Consider the following 26,646-nt stretch of genomic DNA (forward strand, 5'->3'; position numbering starts at 1 on the left):
AATTATAACATTCATAAACCAGTCGGAGAACACTTCAATCTCTCTGGTCACGTGATTACAGACAAGAAAGTTGCGATATTACAACAAAAAAACTTCAAAACCAGACTCCAGCGAGAGACTTTTGAATTGGAATTCATTTGCAAATTGGATACAATTAACTTAGGCTTGAATAGAGACTGGGAGTGGCTAAGTCATTATGCAAGGTAACCTATTTCCCCTTGTTTTTTCCTACCCCTCCCCCCTCCTCAGACGTTCCTGTTAAACCCTGGATTTGTGCTGGAAATGGCCCACCTTGATTATCATACGCATTGTAAGGAGAGTGATCACTTTAGATAAGCTATTACCAGGAGGAGAGTGGGTTTGTGGGGGGAGGTATTTTTTCATGCTGTGTGTGTATAAAAAGATCTTCTACACTTTCCACAGTATGCATCCGATGAAGTGTGCTGTAGCTCACAAAAGTTTATGCTCAAATAAATTGGTTAGTCTCTAAGGTGCCACAAGTACTCCTTTTCTTTTTGCGAATACAGACTAACACGGCTGTTACTCTGAAACCTGGAACAATGAGTTAAATCAATGGAATTGTAACTATTCAGTAGAAATGATCATGCGTGGGTGCGGGGGGAAGAAAGGAGTTCACACAAGGCCCAACTATTGAAAAATCTCATGAGCCAGGTTTTCTGCACACTCAGCACCCTGCAGCTCTTATTGCTTACATCTACACTGCAATAAAAAGCAGGCTTCACCGAGTCTCAAAGCCCAGGTCAATTAACTCAGGTTTGCACGACTCGGACTGCAGAGCTAAAAATGCAGTGTAGGCATTTGAACTTGGACAGCAGCCCAGGCTCTGAGACTCTCCCCCTTATCATGGGGTTTCAGAGCCTGGGCTCCAGCCCGAGCCTGAACATCTACACTGCAATTCTTAGCCCCACAGCCCAAGCCAGCTGACCTGGGCCAGCTGCAGCTATGCCACAGGTCTTTAATTGCAGAGTACACATACCCATTGTGCCCACATTTTCCAAACAGCTCAGCATCAAACATCCTACACTCTGAGAATCTGGCCCCAATTGTAGAGATCTTGCAGAGGTCTTTTGAAAATCTGCCCATAAGTATACATATAAAACCTTTCATCAGCTCTAGGTAAAGTTACAAGGTTAAAAGGTGCCAGGGCCATTCAAAACAGAAGAGTTGTCTTGAAAGGCTGGTTTGGAGAAAGAGAAAAGGTTCACCATGCTGCGTGTGTTGGGGGTCAGTCTCATTCCCAGTAGGGTCTTGGGTTCCATGGGACTGAACCTCCAGACTACTGAGGAGTTCCTCCTACAGGAGGTTCGACCAGCCTCAGTAGCATCCTATCAAAGTCATAGCTGAGAGCATTGCTCAATACCGAGCAAGATCAGACTAAGAAGAACTATTTTACTGAACCCTGGCTCTGGGTTTTACTTCCAAACAGGTTTGTGCAAAGCAATTCCTGCATCCATAGATTAAATTTTACTAGCCTGGTTCTTAACGTTAGGTCAAATCCGTTGCAAAATGTGTTTGCTTTGGAAGCCAATAGTCTCATAACCATTGTGTTGCCTAAAGATTGATTCCCACTGTTAAGTTGAATTGGAAACTGCTCCCACTTGTTTTAAAATTAGATTTCTTTGGATGGGAACCCTTCCAACATAGTTTTCTTCTGCCCAGCTCTGGGCTTGGGCTGATTTACTAAAGCCAACAGCTTAAAAAAAAACAGATGGCATCAGTGCAAACTGTATACACAGGGGCCACAGGAAGAGAAGTGCTCCTATGAAAAAGGCACCAAAAAGGAAAAGGCACCGTTAAAAAAAAGAAGTGGGCCATTCCTCTTCCCATTAAGTGTTTGAGCTTCTCTTCACAACAACTTAAAATTTATGGAGCAAGTCTCTACAGATTCTGACTGTATTTAAGGACTCTAATTGAAGGAACAGCACCATCTGTTCAAGCGTGCACGGAGGTGCACGTTGGAAGGAAAGGAATTACTGTTTTGTGGTTACAACACAGCACTGCGAGCCAGGAGATCTAGGTATTCCTTGCTCCATAGCATACTTTCCACATCTCTAAAATGGGGATACTAATATATACATACCTCTCAGGAGGGCTTTGATGCTTAATTCATTTACATTTGTAAAGCACTCAAATAATTACATGGAAAATGCAAATTCAGAGATTCATAGATTAGAAAGACAGAAAGGGTCATTGTGGTCATCCAGTCTGACCTCCTGTATAACAGAGGCCATAGGACTTGACTGAATTAATTCCAATTTGAACTAGAGAATATCTTTCAGAAAAACATCCAATATTGATTTTTAAATTGTAGTGTGGTATTCTCCATCACTGAGAACCCTTGGTAAATTATTCCAATGCACAACTGTCCTCACTATTAAAAAGTTTCATCATATTTCATTTCTGAATTTGTCTAGCTTCAACTTCCAGCCATTACGTCTTGGTAGACTGGTCTTGTTTACTAGATTTATCTACTAGACTGAAGAGCCCTCTATTGAAGAGCACAGATTTCCGTTCCCCACATTAGTTCTTATAGACTGTAATCAAGTCACCCCTGAACCTTCTCTTTGATTAATTAAATCGATTGAGCTCCCTGAGTCTTCACTATTTGTTCATATGAATTTTGAGAAGAGCTGGAATTACCAGTTCAAGTCTCTACTGTAGGGCCAGTGTATCCCTTGATATCATTCCACTGGTGGTCTATCAGGATGGAAATGATCTAGCTCCAGTGCATATGTGCGCCCATGTTTGGAATCCGTATAGAGACCATCACTCTAAGAAGAGCATAATCTTATCAGGAAAATAATCCCATGGCATCTGTTTTCAAACCAGCATCTTCATGCTTTCTCCCATACTTCCACTCATGCTTCTGAGGCACTCCGGATAAACATCTGCAAACCGAGCTCATCATAAACCTTCAAAACCCTTAGAACTCTGTTACCAAGGTGCCTACAAAAAAACCCCTTTATAACAGTTACACAGCTGGTGTGCTAAGATGACAGCCCATCATGCTGAACAATATTGTGTCTGTGTTTCCTTGTACTCTTCCATCTGTCTGTATTCATCATTTATCTCCAGTCTTATTCTTAGATTGTAAGCTGTTTGGTACAGGGACTATCTTTTTGTTTGGTTTTATACAGCGCCTAGCACAATGGGGTCCTATTCCATGACTAGGACTTCTATGAGCTATGGTAATATAAATAATAATAATCTAGAGTGTCACTTCCTTCCCCACCCCGTGCTGTCTTACCAGCTGTGTGACATTTTTGTACTACAAATCCTTGTCCATTGTCCTGTTAGGTTTTGCTAGGTAGGGGCGGGGTTTCATCTTTATGCTGGGATTTTCAAAGAGCCTTTAAAGGAAGCAGGCAACCAACTCCCTTTGAATTCAAATTCCTGTAAGGCTTCTTTGAAAATCCCAACCTCAAAGACCAAAACAATACTTTGGCCTTAAAAAAATTCCTTACATCCAAAGCCCTTAAAGTGCTTCACAAATCACTGATGAATAAATACTCACATGTGAGGCACAGAAAAGTTAAAACAAGTTTCAGAAGCATCCAATTATTTTCAGAATAACTGAAAATCAGGATTTGGATGTCTAAAGTTGGCCATTCAAAATAAGGTGGAACTTTGGAATATTTGAGTTGCTTAAGAGACCACAGCAAGTTTGCAAAGAAAACCCAGAATTCCTGACTCGTAGTTTCTTGTCCTAACTACTTCACAACCCTCCCCCAGGTATATAGATGTTCATGTCTCATTCACCTTCTATGGTAGAAAAACCCACATACAAATGATCTGACAACCAGGCATCTATACAAGAATGAAGAACATCAAATAAAAGATGATGTGCCATTAACAACACTGTACCAGAGCAAAAAAAAGTAAGCTTAATTTAAAAAACTCAGAGAAAAGAAACCAAGTAGTCATCTAATTTTCATTAGGTCTTCAATTAAGCCCTGTTTTAAGATGGAAAATAATGCACTTTTGTTACACTTTTGCCTACGCGGTAATTACCACATTTGTGAGTCATGTCAAATGAACAGAAGCATTATATCCAGCATAAATAAAATAAAATAAAATAAAACAGCCAGAGTAACCTGGTTTGTCAGTCACTGTCCACTTTGCTCTCAGATCCTGTAATAGATGACACACCATGTTTAGGAGGACCTGTAAGTGTTTTACCTCAACACAATTAAATCAAAAGGCAAGGACGGATATTCTGTCCTTAAAACCACTCATATGCCCCAGTGACCTCATTTGGGTCCCATAAGGTAACCAAGAGCAGGATTTGACCCACTGTTAAACCAGCACCTGGGGATTGCCATGGGAACAGAAAACTGATGGGCCATACTGCTCTACCAGAGCCCTTAAAACACACTCATGCACAAGTGCGGCACAAGCAGCCACAGTGCCAGCTTTCCCATTAGCCCCAACAACGTCCACTTGGGCCTATAGGGACTGCCACTAAAGGTGGAAGGGCAGCTTAGACTCCACAAGCCATTGAGTCTTTAGTCTCTCTGCTAAGACACCCAATAAGGAGCCAATTAGTACCAAAGGAGGTGAGTTGTTTAAGGGTTGGTTTATTTTTGGTAACGTGAAGACTTCTCCACTAGCAATTCCACCAGACAGGCCACTGGTCAGTTTCTCACAGATCTCTGAACAGCCTCAGACATCAATGGCTGTCAGAACTCACGTGGTCTACTTTTGAATTGGCGATCAAGAGGTTAAATTCTCTGCACCGCATTACCAATCCTCTGAACTATCCAGGCACCTTGGGTATCATTAAATAAAAAACGTTTTCATCTCAAGCTGCAACGGAGCCCCATTAGTGAGCAAATTCTTCCATGTACTCCAGTACGTTCTTTGCAAACAAGAATAAGGCATTAACTTGAATGCTTTCTATCTAAGCTATTAATTATCTTCTGCTATTTAAACAGGCAGAGGTCAATGCACCGTTTGTCACAGAACATGGCCCTTTGAGACAAGAGCACAAAAACAGATTCCTTTTCTTGTGTGTGCCACACTGACGTCAAGATTCATTTCTTTTGCTCCCAAGTAATGTGGGTAAACAGCTTCATTACCTCCCTGCAATAATAATATACCTTTGGGAAGGTTCAGAATGAGGAAAAAAAAAGTCACCTATTGCCACTTTAATCCACATTAAAATAATACACAAACGCACCTTCCTCCCGTTCAAATTTAGTGCATCTTTGGATAAAACATACCAGAAAAAAAATGTACTTGTGTTCACGAGGAGCAGGAGAAATGAAAGAGGGGGCAGCCGGCTCAAATAAACACATTAAACCTGTAGAAATGGTTCGTAGCCTTCCTGAGATGCCAGTTTCTTTGTACATCTTACAAGGGTCCACATAAAAGAGAAACCGTTTCCATAGGAAACAACGTCAAGACATGACCACCACAGCTAGTTATTGCCCAGTAACTGTTCCAGGAATTCATGTCACTTCTGTATTCTGTTTGGTTCGTATAATCTACAATAAAAGCTGCCCTAAACCTGTTCTCAGTCTCTCTCTCTCTGATGATCACCTTAAGGTCTCTCTAATCCTCACAGCATTACAAAGGCCACATTTATATTCTCACAGGGAAAAACTGTCAAACAGTATGAGCCCAAAATATCCACCTTTAAATCCAATGCAAGTTTTCCCTAAGGAAGACCACTGAAGTCAAAGGCAGTCTTTCCACTGACTTCAGCACTTGTGTGTGTGAATTTGTTTCCAGGAACACTGAATGATACTGGATTAATAATCAGTTCACCGTTCTATATTTGGATCTTGTATGTACATAAGGTACTTAGATAGTTAAATGATCCTTGATATGAATACTACAAAGGTTGCCCTTATTGGCCTACTCTGGTCCTGATTCAGCAAAGTGCTTAAGCACTTTAAGTTTATATATGTGAGCAGTCTTATTGACTTCAGTGGGACTGCCCAGACGCTTAAAGTTAAGCATGTGTTTAAGTGCTTTGCTGAATCAGGCTCTTTATGTCCAATATTAGAGGCAGGGGTGGTAACTGTGTACTGAATGAAGCCCTGTGGGGGAAAAATACTATGTGATTGTGTAATTAAAGAGTGTATCATAATGCACACACACACAAGGGGACTGAAGTAGGTTTGCACAGGTACCCAGAAGTCTGGTATTTCCTAACTCTTCAGTACTTGACTTTGCAACCTTAATGTAAGGGAGGAAGGGGCAGTTATGTAATTAAAAGCAAGTCAGTAACAGTACTGTCAACCCCAAATGTTCAAACACCATGAATCATGAGATTATTTAAAAATAATAGATTTGGAATTCTTTTTATTTGCCTTTTGCTTTTTTGAGCCTTTAGGGTGAACTAGGGTCACATTTTGAAGCTCTCTCCACAGCCACAAGGCCTAGAAGCTTACTTTTTCTTTAAGAACGAAGACTGAAATCATCACATATCCTCCAGGACTCCAGGAACTGGAGCTTTAAGCAGAACAATTATCATGAGACTCATGACAAAATCCTGAGAGTTGGTAACACTGCAATAAGCCTTATTCAAAAGGAAAACTATTTTCCTGATGGAGTGCAGATAATTGTGAGAACAAGTAGCCAGAATAAGCCATTGAAAGGGTAATGAGGACAGTGGTTTAAAGATTATATTTGTACGATGACTTCTGTAAGCAAGTAACAAAACTGCGAAGTCCTTGAAATTTGTTTTTGATAACTCCCGTTGAAGTGACAGTAATTTCTTTCTATAAAGCTACCCTTTAATTTGGCATGTACGCACACTTTTCATGCTTGGTTGCAGAAGACACACTATGAGTAGTAAGAGGGTACTGTAGAGTTTGGCAAATAGAAAATCTCTACCAATTAACTGCAACATGTAGAGATAATGCATCCTAATCCATTCAGAGCCTGCAAGGGAATTCCTTCAAAGTTCAGAAGAGTTTTGTTTTGGTGAGAATAAACCGAGGACATTTCACACGACAAAACACATCTGCTTCTCTTTTGTCCTGGTGTGATCAGCCAGCCCTGTTCAGGGGAGGTAGCTGTGCTGGGCTCTTGAAGAACAGGGCGTGACAAATTGTGGGTTCAGTCTTCTGAAATGCAGATGATTTTATGAAATTGTATCATGAAATTATTGTACCTGTAATGGATCCACCCAGAGTTGTGTGTCATGTCCCTGCCAGACCAAAGTGATCAGCTCTCAACGATGGTTTATTCAAAGACCACCACCTTGGGAAAATGGGTTTGCTGTAGCTGGGAGGAGACACTTCCTCCTATCTGAAGGGAAGCTTGGAATATAATGGAAAATTATCAGGGCAGAACAAAAGAAGCAGGTGACCCAGCAGGAATTTTTAAATGGACTCATGGGAGGGGGAAAAGGGTGAGGAGATGGGGAGCCATTTTACAGAAGATTAAGATGAGGGAGGCTGCTGATAGGGTAGGGCAGGCAAGAAGGATGGAGGGCCCTGCCTGACTGACAGAATGCAGATGATCTTCAAGGGAAGGATGAGCTAGAGAGGGACACTGCATGTTCTATGGTTTTGTCTGATCTGTACTCTGTTGTGCTTTACATGGCTAACTGTAAAAGAACAGAACATTATTGAGGGGGCCATTTAGGGATCTGGGGCAAATTTGGGAATTGGTCCTGCTTTGAGCAGGGGGTTGGACTAGATGACCTCCTGAGGTCCCTTCCAATCCTGATATTCTATGATTCTATGATTGTTAGACTGGGCCACGTGTGTGTGGACCACTTCACAATTACTACATGCCCCTGAAAGACAAACGGTCAATCAGGACCTTCATGCCATTTGGATGGAGTCCTGGGAGAGCAGTGTGTTCAAGTACTGAGAAGGGGGTCTTGAAGAGCACACTGCACCCAGAGGGGCTAGGCAGCAGGACAGTATGTTCTGACATTCAAGGAGGATGCCAGATAGAAGGTCCGTGCCCAGAGAGTGTGCCTAGGGATCCCGAGATTGGGGCAGTGGTTGGAGTCCATTTAGGCTCTAGAAGCTTAACACACACCCCAGGGGATCCATAGCACAAAGGCTTGGATTCTCCTAACAGCCATCCTAGTGGGTGGCCAGATAGGGCAGTGTCTAGACGTACCCCCCCAGAGCCACTGTTGCTAGCTAGCACAGATTAGAACAGTACCCAGGCTGTTCTAACCTGCGCTGAAGATGGGGACAAGCAGAATATTGGGGATCCTTAACCAAAGCAGAAACTCAGCACAGCAGAGAATCTAGTTCATAACTAGAACTGGATAGAAGTATGCAGATGAAGGCTTTTTTCACTGAAGATTACAGATTCAGGTCATCTGAAACATTTCACAAACTTGGGTTGAATTTGCCGAAATGTTTTGATCAAAATATTCCCCCCACCCCCCAAAAAACACACAGAAAAAATACAATATGTTTCATTTTGACATATTCTAAATAAAATGTTTCAATTTTGATTCAAAACAACTGGTCATTTTGAAACTGATTCCCATTTTAAAAAATTTAACCCCCCCCCCCCCCCAATTTTTGTTTTGGGTCAAACAAAATGTTTAGTTTTATTTTATTTTGTTTTACTTTTTCAGTTTGCTGAAAAAAAATTTTAAAAAGTGTTTCATGCTGAACTGAAACAATTTAAAATTTTTGTTTGCCTGGTTCAACCACCAAACCATTAAAAAAAATTCAGTTCTTTGCACAGTTCTAACCTCTTTTTGTGCACGTTATCCTAAGTACTGTATTTGGTATATTTACTTGCTGGAAAAAATAAGATCAAGCCACAGCATTTGGCTGACCCTAGTCTTTTCGGAACAGTTGGATCAGTCTGAATAAATACTTCCTGAACTCAGTCCAAAGTGTGTTCTGTTCACAACAGCCTACATCTTGCCAACCTGATGGGAAGGGTGTCAGCCGGTCTCTGCGGCAGCTATAAACATTAACGCCTGAATTATTTTCAAAATATATAGGGAGGAGGAACAGAGTGGGAGGGGGGGCGCAAAGAACAGCCTTTTTGAGGTTTCAGGGGGAAGGTTACTCTGGGGAGAAGTTGGCTGGATTGTGGAGTATTCGTGAAGCAGCAACAGGTGGACAAGAGGAACGAAATGGCAGAGACAATATCAGGAAACCAAGGTCATAATCCAGCAAAGCACTTACACCATGTGTAAGTTGAAGTATGAAGGTACTGCTAATGGGGAGTATTCTCCGGCTTAACGCTATGCCTGTGCTTACATGCTTTGCTGGATCTATGCACAAGATCAAGACCTAGATGGACAAAGTTAGCCCCTGCCTGTATCTTCAGATGAAACGGCAACTATTGCTGGCTAGCACTGCCTACCAACCAGCAGGGGGATGAAGAGGCATACCTGAAGGATAAATAGCAGAAGAGCCAGCCAGGTAGGGGTTGTTTGGTCTAAAAGGGTTGAAGTGCAATGGGAATATCATAACCCTTTCATTTTTGCAGTTTGATGTGGGTGAAACTTGTTCAGGCTCATGGCTCTGTGTCGTATACAGTTAGCTAGCAACAATGAGTGATGCTGGAGTGAATTGTGCAGGCCAGTCATTTCCGCTTAACCAGGGGATTTTTGCACTGGATGGTGGAGTTCTGAGACTCCAGGGTTTCTCACTCTTGGAAAAATTAAAAAGGTGTTTCCAAAACCCAGAGCAAGGACATCCATCCCCTGCGGAGCCTGAATCCCAGCATGACTGCTAATTTCTAAATGCAATGGCAAGTATTTATTATCTCCCCACGAAGCTCTGTTTCTCTTTATCCAGCTCCAGATGTTTCTAGAGTCCTTGCTACTTTAATTTGGGCATCAGAGGGAGAGGGAAGTAATGCCATGTTAAGCTCTCCCGTTATGCTTTCCAGCTTGCGAGTACACATTTAATATAGAGCTTCTCACTAATGACTGCCTAATTTAAATAGCTGGACAAGAAAATGCTTGCTCTTTGGGGGAGCTTCCATAGAAGGTGCTATTAACAACCAAGCCAGATCTGCAGCTATACAAACCTACACATACATATCTGGCCCACTATTTACAGCAGAGCCTTGCTGATATGCATTGGTTACTGGGAGACCTATTGCTCATTAGCAAGGAGGGACCCAGTATCCTGCTCCTATTGAAGCCAATGGGAGTTCGTCATTTGACTCCACGGATCCTACGTGAACCATTTTAAAAGAAAAGTGAAGACTGAGTGAAATGCGATTTGATGACACTCACTTTGACAAGGATAGTTACATTTCAATAATATAATAACTCACCATGTCCTCGTGAAGTGTTTGGAAAAATAATTAAGTCTGATCAGTAGGAGAGCAAGCCAGGTTTATGCCTAATCAACCATGGAGCAGATTTTTGCCATTAGACAAATTACTGAAAAAGCTCAAGAGTTTCAACACAGGAAGGATGAGGTGTATAAAGCCTTTATTGATTTAAAAGCTGCTTTTGACTCTGTTGATAGTTGCTCCCTTTGGCTCAGCTTGCAAGCAGCTGGTGTGCCTGGCAAGCTCCTCTACTGTCTCATAGAAATGCTTCACTAAAGTGAGAACTGTGTCCACTTAGGTACTAGGATGTCAAACCGGCCTGAGTACAACAGTGGCATCTATCTAGGGTGCATGGCTGCTCCTGATCTATTCCGCTCTATTACTGAGTGAATTATAGAAGCTGTTACTAGCCACATACCCGGGATGGTGATTCATGATTTCTGCATAACTGACCTGCAATATGCAGATGACAAGACCGTACTCACGTCCTCACAAACTAATGTCATCAATGACCTGAATATGTTTGTGGAAAAAGCAGTAAGCTTGCTTTTCAAGTCAACTGGAAGAAGCTCAAACTGATATAAGTGGGTTATGAATCTCTGCCCCCACCCATCATAATCATCAACTCATTTCAGTACCTTGGCTCTGCTGTCACCAAGGAGGAAGGTTGCCTTGCTGACGTGAAACATCAAATCAACCAGTCTATAGTATTATGCACGCTCTTTGGAAGGCTTTGTGGTGCCAATGCCACATAACTTAGACGAAGATGGGTGTCTATTAAGCAGCAGTGGTTTCTGTCCTTTTGTATGGCTCTGAAACCTGGGCCAACCCAGAGATGCAAATGTGCCAGCTGGACTCTTTGACATGAAACAGCAACAGCTTATTGAAGGTATATGGTGGTTACTTTATGTTTCGAATTAGGTGATTAGGCATCAGACCAACCAGCTTCCAATGTTTTCTGAGGGACTCAACACCCTCTCAGGTGGCTTGGCCATGTGTTCCATGTACTGGAGTCCATACCAGCTTTGATTCAACAAAAGCTGGTTGGAGAAGACCTCTCGGACTGCCTCACACACACTGTCGGGATGTTGTGGCTTTTGACCCAGCTGCCTCAGCCTTAATATAGAGCAGGACTCAATATTGACCGGAGACCGAGCTTTCTGGATGTGGATGATCCAAAGTTTTGACTCTATATTCTATGAGTAGGAGAATTAATGAATGAAGTGAATAGGAGAGCTCACTACAGGACTCTAATGTTACCTTTTTGCTAAGAAGAACGTTAGCACCAAGAATGGGGAGGGATTATTTAGCAAGATGCACGGAAGCATAACTAGAAACAGGATGAGAGGAACAAATAGACTCAGTACCAGAGAAAACCTGACCATCAAGCTATCCACTGTAAGCCCCAATATGTAGAACATTTTCTCCATTCTAGTTTTAAAAAGGCAACAAATGTTTTGTAGGGCCATAGTCCTGCACTGGCTGGGAGATGGACTGGATGATCTACCAGGTCTCTTCCAACTCTGACTTTTGGGATTCTCCTATGAAGTGAGGAAACGGTCATTCCCAAATTAAAATTACAAGGAGTGCAAATCAATAGGGAGAAGAAGGCCCGTTTATATTGTACAAGGGCTGAGATTCCACATGCCTCCAACATTAGCCAATCCCAAGCCACAGCCAGGAAAATTTTCCAACCATGATAGAGCACTGCAAAGGTAAATGCATTAGGTGAGAAGGGTTAAAAACATTATACTTTCTTCTGAAGTACTGCGTATTGGCTACCATCAGTGCAACGGTACTGGACCTGCTGTCCTGGGCTTATAAATATTTAGGGTAGTGGGGCAATAAGCTTGTCAGTTTTCCTGGCAGTAAACAGATTCCTAGTTTGGCCAAGCTGGTTGCTCCAGGAATGCAGTTCAGGATTTGCAACAATAAAGTCTGGCTTGTTCCTAATTCTTAAATCTCTCTGCTCCAGATATATATTATATTAGACAGTCATGTTCACTTGGCATCTCAAGGCAAAAGCTGAATAGATGAGCCATGCTCTGCAGACAGTTTAAACTAGCTCCTCTTTGACTTCACGATATCTAAACTATTCAAGACAAGTTGAGAGTCACATGAAATATCTATCATGGTTTGAGTCATTCCCTGACATTTTAGTTCAGCTTCACCTTCGGATTGATCAAACCTGAAAAGAATCTGATAGACAAGTCTGACAGCAGTTAAGTTTCTTGCAGAGTTTGATAAGAAATCATTTTAATGGTGATGGCATTGCGTAATTGTGTGATAATCCCATGGCCCAAAAATTGAGATAATGGGCGCGACATTACACTGCATAAAATATTAAAAAAGGGGGAAAAATTGTTTCTGTTTCACTGTGTCATCCATCTCTGTCACTTGTGGGTGGAATGAGAAATTATCCACCACAGCTCAGACTAAGGCAGAACTAGCAGAAGAGATAAAATGGTGTGTGTTCCTATAGATATCTGAATATAAAATTGAAGTTCATTTGCCCTCTCTGTACCTCAGTTTTCCCACTTGGAAAATGGGGATAATGATCCCTCCTTTATACAGCACACAGATACGCTGATGAAAGCGCTAGATAAGAGCTAGGCATTATTAATTATTATTATTATTTATTAAACCAAGGCCCTGATCCCGCATGTACTTACTACTATTGCCAACCCCAAGCCTTTAAAAATTATGCATCGGGGCTCCCTTCTGCCTGCTTACTCCATCTGGGTACCAGCAGGACAACCAGCATCTTAGCCAACACACTGGGGACTTCACGCAGGACATTCAGAACTAAAGAGACAAAGTCTCTGCAGCTTGTGACCAGCTTGTGTAGTTGGTGTTAGAGGTGCAGTTGTTGCTAAATACAAATCTGAAGCTATTTTCACCTGGTTAAAACATAAGCAAGATGAATGAGTGAAGAATAGAGGGCAAATTTTGCTGAAGTTTTGGCACTGTTTTTACCAATGGGAAAATGCTTATGTGCAGTTCCCACAACCCACTATTGAATATGGCTCATTGTTTTTACCTGCATTCTTTAAATTGCTGGTTTTCGGGTCTTGCAAAGACCTGGAAGTCCAGAAGTATAGCCATTATTATAGATAAACTCCAACACTGTGACAGCCCTGGAGAGGATTAAAAAAAGGACCTAGCTTGTCAGCTCTTTTGGGGCAGGGACTGTGTTTTTGCTCTGTTTGTACAGCACCTAGCGCAATCAGGTCCCGGTCCATAACTACGGATCCTAAGCACTATCTCAATTCAAAACAGCATCTGAAACCTTCAGAAAATATGTGGGTTCACAAAATCATGTTTTACTTTCAGCACTAATTACAGACTTTGAGCCAGGTATGAAGTTCTGCTCACAAGAGGTTCAGGTTCCAAAAGACCATGGTTTACGTGGGCCGAGTTTTTTCCCTCCCTGTTCTGCCACTTTTCTATAGAAGCACATGTCATAAAAATAAAGGGAAGGGTAACCACCTTTCTGTATACAGTGCTCTAAAATCCCTCCTGGCCAGAGGAAAAACCCTTTCACCTGTAAAGGGTTAAGAAGCTAAGATAACCTCGCTGGCACCTGACCAAATGACCAATGAGGAGACAAGACACTTTCAAAGCTGGAAGGGGGGGAAACAAAGGGTCTGTCTGTCTGTGTGATGCTTCTGCTGGGAACAGATCAGGAATGCAGTCTCAGAACTTCTGTTAGTAAGTAATCTAGCTAGAAATGCATTAGATTTCCTTTTGTTTAATGGCTGGTAAAATAAGCTGTGCTGGAGGGAATGTATATTCCTGTTTTTGTGTCTTTTTGTAACTTAAGGTTTTGCCTAGAGGGATTCTCTATGTTTTGAATCGGATTACCCTGTAAGGTATTTACCATCCTGATTTTACAGAGGTGATTCTTTTACCTTTTCTTTAATTAAAATTCTTCTTTTAAGAACCTGATTGATTTTTCATTGTTCTTAAGATCTAAGGGTTTGGGTCTGTGTTCACTTGTACAAATTGGTGAGGATTTTTATCAAGCCTTCCCCAGGAAAGGGGGTGTAGGGCTTGGGGGGATATTTTGGGGGAAGACATCTCCAAGTGGGCTCTTTCCCTGTTCTTTGTTTAACACGCTTGGTGGTGGCAGCATAGCGTTCAAGGTCAAGGCAAAGTTTGTATCTTGGGGAAGTTTTTAACCTAAGCTGGTAAGAATAAGCTTAGGGGGTCCTTCATGCAGGTCCCCACATCTGTACCCTAGAGTTCAGAGTGGGGAAGGAACCTTGACAGCACATTTGGACCCACAGCTGCCTATTGCACAAACCACTGTTCTTCTGAAATTACTTTTGACAGTTTCACCATGCAAGCTAAACAATGGTCTGCCCCGAGAGGCTATTGTTTATACACCCTACCTGCCATGTAAAGCACAAAGAAAATTAGTTTCTTTCCAGCTGAGAAGTCTAGGTGGGAGTCAACAGGCAAACAAATACTTACCTTGGTGGCACAATTTACAAGGTTTCACATTCTGAATCTCCGTGCTCACTGCAAGGGGAATAGATTTACTGCTGTCTCACCCCAAAAGCTAAGCATGGTAGCTGCACTGTCATCTAACTTAAGTAAATGTCTTTTTCCAAAGCTTCTCACAAAGCAGAGTTTCATTTACCTCTAGGTAGTAAGTGAACAGTAATGTCATGGGTATACAGTGTATTTTGTGTTCAAAACAACCACAAAAATACCCCTGCAATTTCTGTCATCATACTTTCTAGCACAGGCATGGTGAACAGCCTGTGGTTATGGTATCACATTTATGTCACTCATTACAGTACAGGGAGTATCCATATTTTCCAGTGACAATATCTATGTTGATTTTAATAATGGGAGCCAGGTATCCAAATTCCTTAGGCAGCTTTGAAAATCCCAACTTGAAAAAAAAAAGGGAAATAATTTGCTCCAAGCAAAAACGTGACATCTTGGTTGCAATGGTTTTTCAAAAATATTAATGACATCAGCGTCACCACTATTAAGCTGACAAATATATGACAATATGGGTAGTAGGTGCTTTGATTTTCACTTTTTAAAAGTTTCATTTTACTACAGCGTTTACAGAAAATTATGCAAACAAACTTCAGAAACATAAAAGTAATAATGTTATAATAAATAAATAATAAGTAATAATACTTACAAAGGAGGTCATCATCATTATATCTATTTTACAGATTGGGAAACTGAGGCAAAAAGAGGTGAAGTGGCATGCTGAAGGCCACCTAGCAGGTCACCGGCAGAAACCGGAATCAGACCCAGGTCTCCTAAGTCCCAGTCCAATGCTCTACATACTACGACACACTGCTTAACACGTGCCACAAACCCATTCTCATTCTAGATTGTTACATTCATGGTACTCTCATCTTTATGTATAGTAAACACTGTAAACCCATTTTCAATATCGTCTTCTCGGGGCAGATGGTCCCATATAAAGATAAGAGAGAAGACAGCTTTTCTAAGGGAAAATAGCCTTATTTTCTTTAAGCTTGGTAATTACTGGCCTAACTTAATAAACGTGCTACATTTCAGAAGAAAGGAGGGCAGGGGTAATGGCAAAGTAGATAGCCAGGGTTAAGTGTCTTTGCGGGTTGCACTTGAGAGCATGAAGCTACCTATGAAATTCTTGTTGGTGAACGTTATTATTTTTGTTTATTAGTGTGATGGCAGGCCCCAATGAAACAGGGCCCCATTGTGCTAGGTGCAGTACAAACCTGTAGCAAGAGAGTCTCTGTTCTGAAAAGCTTACAGTCTAAACAGACAAGACAGACAAATGGTGGGAGGGGGAAAACACACAGCAGGTCAGTGGCAGAACCACGAAAAGAAACAGGTCACTGACTCCTAGGCCAGGGCCCTATCCACTAACTAGCACTGCTTTTCATCACACAGTGTAGCCCAAGTCATCAGTAGGTTTCTATGACAAGACATATACTTTGATGTCTTGGAGGATATCTGTCCTAATCAATAGGACTGAAATATAGACACATCCTTAAATCTGTGATGTCCCACTGGTAAATCTGGAGAAGGGCAGATACTTTTTATAAAAATTCTTCAGTTTGCTATAAAGTTAAAAATGAGAATACTGTGCATTTATCTATAGTAAACAAATCAAATTACAAATCAAGTATGTATGTATAGACATTATAATTGCATTGGAAATAAAAGTATCTGGACACAATACTGTTAGGGGTCAAAGATTTTATTTTACTATATCTCATCAAGAGTATGTCTACACTGAGCCACAGTGCAGACTGAGTGTGTGGGTTGCAGACCACACCAAAGAGCTGCACTCTTATCTGCCTCATGTGGTTGCCTCAGGAGTGAACTAACAGGTACATAGTTTGTGTTAACTTAGTCCTCTTTCAAACCTTTTTGTTCATGCCAGCAGTACACACAACCTGTAGTCTGCACCTCAGTACAAGCCCCAAAACTAAAACACAAACAAAGACCCTGATCTTACAGACAAACACTTACATAGTAGCTTAAGCATGTGCTTTAAGTGCTTGCAGGATCAGGACCAAAGGTAGGGGGGTGGAGGAACAGAAAAAAATAAAATCTAATAAGCCAAATTAATTCCTGGTATCAAGCAGGTGCAATTCCATTGATACCATAGGTATCTGCTTAGCACCAGTCATGAATTTGGCCCTGAGAATATATTTAATACAGTGCTTTGATTCTGCCACAGGAAAAGCAGCTCCCCATCAAGATAATTTATGCAGCTCTACAGGTTTTTAATTCAGCTTGATCGCTGTTTGTGTTATTCTCTGTTTAACTATATTAAGTCGGCATTACTGGATTCCCAGATTTTCCCCTGAAGAAGTATTTCTAGCATTGATGGGGAAGTCTGTATTGGTCAAGTGCTCTCAGGTCTACTTACTGAGAAACAGTGACTGAATTAATTTATATACCTACTATTTATAAGGGTGCTAATAAGCTTGTCTCTCTCTCAGTGGAATTGTGACTATGCTGTTTCTTAAAGTTGTAGTGAGTGCCCAGTGTGCCTTTAATTCTGCCCAGAGCATACTGCAGCTTCCCATACATCTTCATTTGTTGAAAGAGCTCTTAATTGTGTGCTTTACTAGTCAATCTATTAAACCATTAAAAAAAAAAACAACAACAATGCACACAAACTTCAAAATTGCTGCAAAGGCAACTAGCAGAATCACTGGTCCTGGAAGCTGGTTTAACTACAACAAAGTGCAACACAACCACTTCCTTCTCAGCTGAATGTGTCGTTCATCACCATGGGTCAGATTCTGTGGTTTGGTCAGTCAACAGGAGTTTTCTGCACTGAATGCCTGGAGGATTTGTTCCTGTATTTTTAAAGACCCAGTGCAAATATGAGTGTTCATGAAAGCAGCTGGACTGATAGCACTAAACAAAGATGACAACCCTTGATTTAGACCCAAAAAACAGGTGCACCAGAGGCAACAGCACTGCGCGCTGCCCCCCAGCATTCCCACTGTTTTCTGATCCTGTGTTGAAGGGTACAACCACAAAGGGAATGAAATGACACCCTCACTACCAACAAGAGGCGTCGGAAAGGGACTGAATCAGAGACCTTCAGAACCAACCCACAAGCCTCTATCACTTGAGCTAAAGAGAGCCAATATACACTAGACCCTCACCTTTTATGGGAACAATCCATTAGAAGGGCACATGGCACATTTGAGCTGGGATTTTCAGAAGCGCCTAGGCGATTTGTGCATCCAGGTCCCAGTAAAAGTCACGTTACTCCCTTAGGCTCCTCTGAAAATCATAATTTAGGGAATAACCTTGCATCCGTCAATGTCAGTGGAAAGAGAGCCATTGACTTCAATAGGTACTGGATCATAAGAACAGCAATACTGGGTCAACCCAATGAGCCATCTAGCCCAGTTTCCTGTCTTCCAACAGCGCTGAATGCTTCCGAGGGAATGAACAGAACAGGCCGTCATTCAGCGATCCATAATCAGGCCATTAGCCAGTGGGTTTCAACCATAAGGGTAGTTTGTACACATTGTCAGCCAAGAGGATATGATTAGACAAGGTGCCAGTCACAGTTCTAGTTTGTGTCATACAGATATTAGCCTGAGATCAGCTATTCATTTCTCACAAACCACAGTACGGCTCTCAAATGGTAAAGGCTACACACCAGGGCTGGAGTTAACAGAGAAAATCTGGAGGCGAGCTATGAACTATCCAGCCCCCTCAGGGCATGTCTTTAACGAAGACACATGGGCTTTAAAAATGCAACCTTATTTTGGCAAACACTGATGAGTTCTCCAAATAGTCTCTGAAAAGGTAATAAATCAATGCAGCTGTTTAAAAGGGTTTAAGTGGTAACAATGGGCCTGATTCCACAGTTTAGTAGCACCTTACTCCAAAAGCAGTTCCACTGACTTCAGTGGGACTGCTTGTTCACTCTGAGTAAAGGTATCAGAATCCAGCCCTCTATTTTTACGGCTGAAATGATTCCGTTAAAAAATTTTGCCAGCTTTTTTGGGGTAAAGCTTTGAATGTAAACGGTTGCATTAACATTTAAATGCTTTTTTACTGCAGCTATTTCAGAAAATAATATCGTTCCCCATCAAATAGATCTTGCATGCCCTTCGCCTTCATTATTTGTGTTTTGCAGTTGCCAATCACAGAGTGGAGTTCTAAAATTCCCGAACACGATTCATTCTCCAACAGAAGCCCTGCATAATTCGCTGCAGTAAACACACAACAATAGGATCTATATGCATTTGGCAGGTAATTTCACAGCAGGGAAATATCAATAGGTAGCTAATCAATAGAACTGAACCTTGCAGTATAATGTGGTGGAGTTCAAGAGGAGAAGAGGCATTGAGATGTGTGGCCTAGTTTAATCAGATGAATTTAGCAGGGGGCCAACCGAGTGAAACACCTAACTGGCAGCATGCATTACAGCTGTTGCTCTAGTTTTTTTTTTACATTATTGATATAACAAAATACGAAATCTCATTCTGGCGTGAGCTGCCTTGTGTGGACATACCGTAAGGTCTGATTTTCAGAGGTGCTTATTGCCCACAGCTCCTATTGACTTCAGCCGAAGTTACAGTTGCTCAGCACCTCTGAAAATAGACCCATAGTGTGCAAAGTCATACACCCCAGCACAGTGAACATTGACTTGAAGCAGGCTACCGTGTTGTGAAAAGCCATTAAAATGTAACTAGATGTTATAAGTAGGCCCGCTCTCAAACTATGGTCCAAGTAGACCAGTAATCCTCTAAGCCCTGCCTAGTATTCTCCAGAAGAAAGCAAGGTGAGCACCAAGCAATGTGAGACAAGAGGGCTAAGAAGGAGAGGTAACCATGGTGGTTTGCTGTCTTACAAAGTAGTCCACAAAACAAAACAAAAAAGATAGGACACCACTGAAATAAGGGAGGGAAGGTCTCATGGTTAAGATGCTGGACTGGGGTTCAACTCCTGGCTTTGTACCACAGCCTTTCTGCGTGGCCTTGGGTAGGGCACTTATGCTCTCTGGGTCTTTGTTCCCCATCTGTAAAATGGAGAGAATAATAACCCTCCATTTATCTGTCTTCCCTGCTTAGATTGAAAGCTCTTAGGGGCAGGGACCATCCCTTGCTTTTTTTTTTTTTTTTTTTGTGCCTAAAACAATGGTGCCATGATCTTAGTGGGAACCTCTGGAAACTATCAAAACAATAAGACACAAAATCTAACATCATAATATTGAAGTAAATATATTAAAACTTTGCAGTCAGTGAAGAAAGTCCAGGAATAGTGGCAAATAGTCCAGAGTAACCTGCCTTTATGTGGTCATTAAAAAAAAATTATCTTAGTTGTGGTGCAACATTGGATCAATTTCTCTCAATAGTCTAACAGCAGAGAGAGGAGGCACATTTACAATTCAGTAAGCATCTCCTACGAATCCCCATTGAATCCCTGACTCCAACTGAAATAAATTGCCAAGCAACATGAAGGAGCACTGTATGCCACTGTCAAGGGCAGATGTAAGACAAACTTCTTCCCTCTCTAATTATCCACTTAATAATCTTTAACAACATGCCTTTTGGACTGGTTGGTCAACATGCTACTTAACCACTAGCAAAGGAAACACCCAGAAGATAAAGAGAAGAGAAGAGAGTCACTAAACAAAGATAATTAATAAATTAATTCCTTCCACAAGCGATTGCTGAAAATATGTATAGTTATAGAGAAATATCCCTTTCTTTTCCTACAAATGAACACACTCCAGTCCATACTGATCTTTCAGGACAGCTATTTGTAGTAAGAAACGGGGAAAGTCTTTTTAAAACAAGCAGCCTAAAAACACAAACACTCATGGCTCAGAATACATTAAATAAATTGTCTTTGTCGGTGGGAATCAGAGAAAAACCAAATAAATACCATTTAACTAACAATAAAAATGCTTTAAACCACTTGATAACATTCAACTAATCATCTGAAAACCCCCATACTTCATTGGACAAATTTACCAAGTTACTTAAAGGCAAGACTGACACCATTACTTACACTGAATCGTATCTTATGGTGGGATATTGCCTGACGAAGGTAACTCCTGTTTAAAGTCAGTGGGAGTTCAGGGGTAACCTTTTCGAAAAACCTGTGTATTTGGGAGCCTAAGTCTCATTGAAATTCAAGGCTCCTAAGTTACTTAGGCCCTTGAAAATTTTAGCATGGAGGCCTAACACCTTTGTGTCCCTTTGAAAAAAAAATCACACACTTACTACACAAATGGTTCCACTGACTTCAGCAGAACTACTCGTAGAGTACAGTGCTACTTACCTGTAGCAAAGATACCAGAGTCAGGCCCTGAGTAGCGACCTGGCCTGGGAGACAGTGACCCTAAAGCCCTTAATGTGTGTCATGGCCATGACAGATATACAACCATAGGCCTTGGTCATGCAAGCTGTTGTGCGTGGATGGAGTCTTGCACCCAAGCAGAGCCCCAAGTCTGAGTATACGGTCTACCCACAGGGTGCATCTTGCAGAAATAGGGCCTGAATTATTTTAATACAGGGAAATAGTGAACAGATGTATAACAATGTTAATTGTAATACCAGTTATGCTTTGTGACATTGTAAATGCCTTTTGTGTCAGGAGTCTCAACAAAATCAGACAGCTTAAGTGTCAGCTTAAGTTTCCTCGTTAACCTAAACATGTACATATAGCAAGTTAAATTTTACCTTGATTTTCTTCCAGCTTCCCAATTGTTTCGATCTGCTCTACCAAGTCATTGGAGTTCCACTGGCTCATTCCTATGAGAATGGCACTTTTCCCTTCCACCACCTCCTCTGCAGCAAGAAAACAGAGAAGAGGGTAAACTGCAGTCACAAGCTGGAGAATAAAGACAGGATTACCTTGTTACCAACTGTCAGAGAAATATGCAGCTCATTACGATCCCTAAAGGGAATACACAGCACATAGCATACGCAGGATTCTCTGAGAAGGCTTCCTGCTTACACATCTACAGCAGTTTGTGTTTGCATGCCAAATTCACTGCAGACTGGAAAACCACAGAGGGAAAGGGAATTTAGCAAATCTTTGCAGCTTACTTCTGCAGAATTATTAGCTGACTGAAATAAATATTCATAAGAGGTGGAAACCACTTGGCACTTTATACATGCAAAGCCCTTTATAAATATTGATTGACTAATTCACATTGATTATCTAATTAACAGATCTGATTGGAAATATTTTCCCTCCCCCATGAAACAGTTCATTAGGAACTAGGGCTGTCAAGCTATTAAAAAAATTAATCACAATTAATCACACTGTTAAACAATAATAGAATACCATTTATTTCAATTTTTTGATGTTTTCTACATTTTCAAATATATTTATTTCAATTACAACACAGAATACAAAGTGTACAGTGCTCACTTTATATTTATTTTTGATTACAAATATTTGCACTGTAAAAAAAACCAAAATAAATAGTATTTTTCAATTCACCTAATAAAAAGTACTGAAGTGCAGTCTCTTTACCATGAAAGTTGAACTTACAAATGTAGAATTATGTACAAAAAAAATGCATTCAAAAATAAAACAATGTAAAATTTTAGAGCCTGCTAGTCCTCTCAGTCCTACTTCAGCCAATCGCTCAGACAAACGAGTTTGGTTACAATTTGCAGGAGATAATGCTGTCCACTTCTTGTTTACAGTGTCACCTGAAAGTGAGAAAAGGCATTCACACGGCACTGTTGTAGCTGGCATCTCAAGATATTTATGTGCCAGATGCACTAAAGATTCATATGTCCCTTCATGCTTCAACCACCATTCCAGCGGACATGCATCCATGCTGATGACGGGTTCTGCTCGATAATGACCCAAAGCAGAGCGGACCGACGCATGTTCATTTTCATGAGTCTGATGCCACCAGCAGAAGGTTAATTTTCTTTTTTGGTGGTTCGGGTTCTGTAGTTTCCGTATCTGAGTGTTGCTCTTTTAAGTCTTCTTAAAGCATGCTCCTCACCTCATCCCTCTCAGATTTTGGAAGGCACTTCAGATTCTTAAACCTTGGGTCAAGTGCTGTAGCCATTTTTAGAAATCTCACATTGGTACCTTCTTTGTGTTTTTGTCAAATCTGCTGTGAAAGTATTCTTAAAACGAACATGTGCTGAGTCATCATCTGAGACTGCTATGACACGAAATATATGGCAGAATGCAGGTAAAACAGAATAGGAGACATACAATTCTCCCCCAAGGAGTACAATCACAAATGTAATGAACGTGGCAGGGCGGGGGGGCCCTGGGCCCTTTTAAATCACCCAGGCCCCTGAGCAATTGCCCCCCCTTCCCCTGTCGGCGAGCCAGAGACTAGGTTTTCTCAAACCTCATTGCACCGTGACCCCCTTCTGACAACAAAAATTACTACATGACCCCAGAAGGAGTGACCAAAGCCTGAGCCCCATCGCCCCAGATGGGGGAGGAGGGGTCCAAAGCCCAAGGGCTTCAGCCCCAGGCAGGGGGCCTGTAACCTAGCCCTGCTGCCCAGAGTTGAAGCCCTTGGGCTACGGCCCCAGGCGATTGGGCTTGGGCTTCAGCTCTGAGTCCCAGCAACTCTAAGCCAGCCCTGGCAACCCACTTTGGGGTCCCAACCCACAGTTTGAGAACTGCTGCTGTAGACCATGATGCACTCCTTGGCAGACTTTTTTACTCAACTTTGATGGCTTGACGAGATTTAATTGTACTCCTTTGGGCAGGCAATGTGTTTTTTATTCTAGATTTGTAAAGGGCCATGTAAAATTATGATGTCACATAAGCAATAATAGAAATAATTTATCTAGGTCCATAACGTGTGCCATAGTGTTTTATCTCGTTAGACCGACCTAACACTTGGTAAAGCAACCCACATCTTTTCATGTATTTACACCTGCTCCTGTATCTTTTACTTCATACATCTGATGAAGTGGGTTCTAGCCCATGAAAGCTTATGCCCAAATAAATTTGTTAGTCTCTAAGGTGCCACAATGGCTCCTCTTTTTTTTTAAACAGTGTTTTGTAGTTGCTCTTCGTGCTTATACAAAAGAACATAATCCCTGCTCCAAGGAGAGCACTGGCTAATGATAGGAATGGGAACAGACCATGTGAAAGAGCCTTACAGAAAGTGTCTAGTCATTATAGCTGAAATGGGTTTTCGGAAGCTCCTTGAAAAGAGGAGGAGCTGCAAGCCTAGCCAAGAACAAGGAGAGTTCTGAAGGAGTACATGTAGGTGAGCGATAGGAGGCAATCAGGATAGAGGTTTGTACAGACCTGCAGGAGTGGGGTGTGTGTGTGTGTGTGTAAAAGGAATCATTCAGAGAGCCTTGAAACTAAATAGAATCTTGGACGTTATGAAGTAAGAGGGGGATGCAATGCAGCGATTTGGGGCGTGGCGAGGGGAAGGAGAAGCCAGACCTGGGTGGAGTTATGGTACAAGACGATCATCATCCTGGCTGGAATAGAGGACAGACAAGAAAGAAGAGGGGAGATCTCAAGCTCGGTCTACACTTAAAAACTAAGAATTCACATCCCTGAGCACTATTACTATGCCGACCTAACCCCCCACTGTAGACATGGCTAGGTCAATGGGAGAATGCTTCCATGAGCTTAGCTATCATCACTTGAGGAAGTGGAGTTGCTACAGCAATGAAAAAACCCTTCCATCATTGTAGTTTATATCTATACTACAGGGTTACAGTGGCATAGCGCTGTAGCTGGGCAACTATAGCCAGTAGCCCCCATAGTGTAGACAAGCCCTAGAGTAAGAAGGTGTAAAAGTCTAGGGAGGAGAGGACTAGAGCCTGGACTAAAGTGCTGTTAGTAAGGGTTTTTGTTCTGTATCCATATTACAGCATTGGAGATTTACAAAGTGCTTCACAGACATTAGTTAATCCTCATAATAGCCCTGTGAGGTAGGCCATTGCAAGTATGATTATCCCCACTTTGCAATTGGAATGGATGAATTCTGCAGACATTTTACAGGAAGAAAAGGGGGGATTTGGCAACGGCCTGGATGAGAAGGGAGAAGAGAAGATGCCCCCAAGGTTTAAGTCCTAGGACACAGAAAGGATGTGTGTGTTGTGAACTTTTCCCTGTTGAACTGACATTAACCTTTGAATGGCTCCCTCCTCTGACAAAGTTGTCAGTAATTAATGAGAGATCTAAGTGCTCTTCAGTTATTTTATATGAAGACTGTGGTCAGGTTCTGCTCTTGGTTCCACCACTGTAAATCTGGGATAATTCCACTGAAGTCAGCTGGATTTACACCAGTCTAACTCCGGTTATGTTCCCTGCCTGACTCTGAATTCTCTATCTAGGTTCTTTTTTTTTAACCCCAATTAATGTAGCATCTTACATATACATTTATTCTTACAAAACACCCTTGTGAAGTTTAATCCCATTTTACAGATGGAAAAATGAGACACAGAGAGATTAAGTAACCTGCCAAAGGTCACACTAAGACTGTGGAAAAGCCACACATTGAAAGCAGATTTTTCAAGACCTAATTAAGTGCCTTAACTACAAGACCATTCTTCAGATCATATAATCACCAGTATACTTGAATATACAACAGGTGTACTAGTCAAACACATGTTAACACATTAAGGGCTATGCTAGAAAGTTTTGCTTTAACTACACTGGCACGGGTAAAGCAGAACACAGCCCCCAGTGTGGATGCAGTTATACTGGTATATTACTACTATTTATGGTATAAAATGCTTTTACCAGTATAAACTTATTCCAGTTCAGGAAAGAAAATAAGCTATATTGCTATAATACCCTTTATTCGGGTATATCTGAATCCACACTAGGGCTTATACTAGTATGATTTTGTTATGCCGCTAATTGATATTATACCCAGGTATAGGATTTTTCTACACTAGAAAAGTTTAAGTAAAATTCTCTCTCTAAAGTTTTTAACCCAGCATGAAAATTCAGGCATTTCAATGCTAAAAGAACAGAGAAACTGTACTTCAGATTTCACTGTTCTGGAATTTTGATGTTAGAACATTAATTTCTAGAAAAAAAAGGTGGGGGGGGGGAGGAAATGGGCCCACCAGACCAGTTCTCATACAAATTTCAAGCATGTTTTATCCTTTCATCAAAAACCATCTGTGCTACATGAGCTATTAAACTTTTATCTGACAGCAGAGAAGAGATTATGGAATCGCACAGCCCTGCCGCACAGCGAATGAGTTCCGTTAGAGGATTTGTTCTTTTATCAGGAGCTCATCTCAAAAGGGGGCTGGGAAGCACAGACAAAAATGGAATGTTGCAGATGTTCTCCTTTAATAGGCTTAGAAATCTGTAGGAAAACATTTCTATTCGGTTTACCAGCTGTTGAGGAAGTGGGGTGTATTAGTCCCTTCTGAACAAACTTATTTAAAAGCATTTCACTGTGGATTTATACAGGCTGCCAATGTAGACTATGTGCTTAATATGAGTACAGGAGAATGCAAATGTAAAATGGAGGATTGGGAGTTCTTTGTCAAGATGATGATTCAGATAATGAGCCCTGGGTAGTACTGTGGATTACAAATAAAGGGTCAGCAAGAGTAACCAGAGCAGAAGTGGGCCAGGAGATTCCAGGATACACAATCTAAATGTAAACCAACTTCAGCTTTACATTTCAAACATTTTTAAAAGGAAACTCATTCCCTGGCTCTTCAAATGCAAACACAGATAGTATCTTGTAGCTGGTCTGTTTGATAGTGGTAGGTCTATTTGGAAGAAAAGCATTTAAAAAAATTTTTTTCTGGAGTAACAAAGAAAAAAAATCCATCTATTAAGGTTTCATCACCATAGTCATTCATCACCATAGTATCTCATCTCCTACTGACCAAGAGGTCACCCAGACCTAACCTCTTTGTACATACCGATGGCCAGCCTTCAAACATCAGCAGA

The 26,646-nt window shown here is 41.4% G+C and overlaps 1 protein-coding gene across 5 annotated transcripts in view; it reads right to left on the reverse strand.

The window, feature by feature from the left end:
- The window catches only part of PITPNM3 (PITPNM family member 3), a 338,711-nt gene that overhangs the window by 171,051 nt on the left and 141,014 nt on the right, over positions 1 to 26,646 (reverse strand). For all 5 annotated transcript variants that reach the window (XM_043531087.1, XM_037880424.2, XM_043531085.1 and 2 more), the window contains exon 3: positions 21,444 to 21,551. In XM_043531087.1, the coding sequence (XP_043387022.1) occupies positions 21,444 to 21,551 (108 nt within the window). The remainder of the gene's footprint in view (positions 1 to 21,443; positions 21,552 to 26,646) is intronic.

Source organism: Chelonia mydas, chromosome 17 (genome assembly GCF_015237465.2).
Source record: "Chelonia mydas isolate rCheMyd1 chromosome 17, rCheMyd1.pri.v2, whole genome shotgun sequence".
Classification (NCBI taxonomy): Eukaryota; Metazoa; Chordata; order Testudines; family Cheloniidae; genus Chelonia; species Chelonia mydas.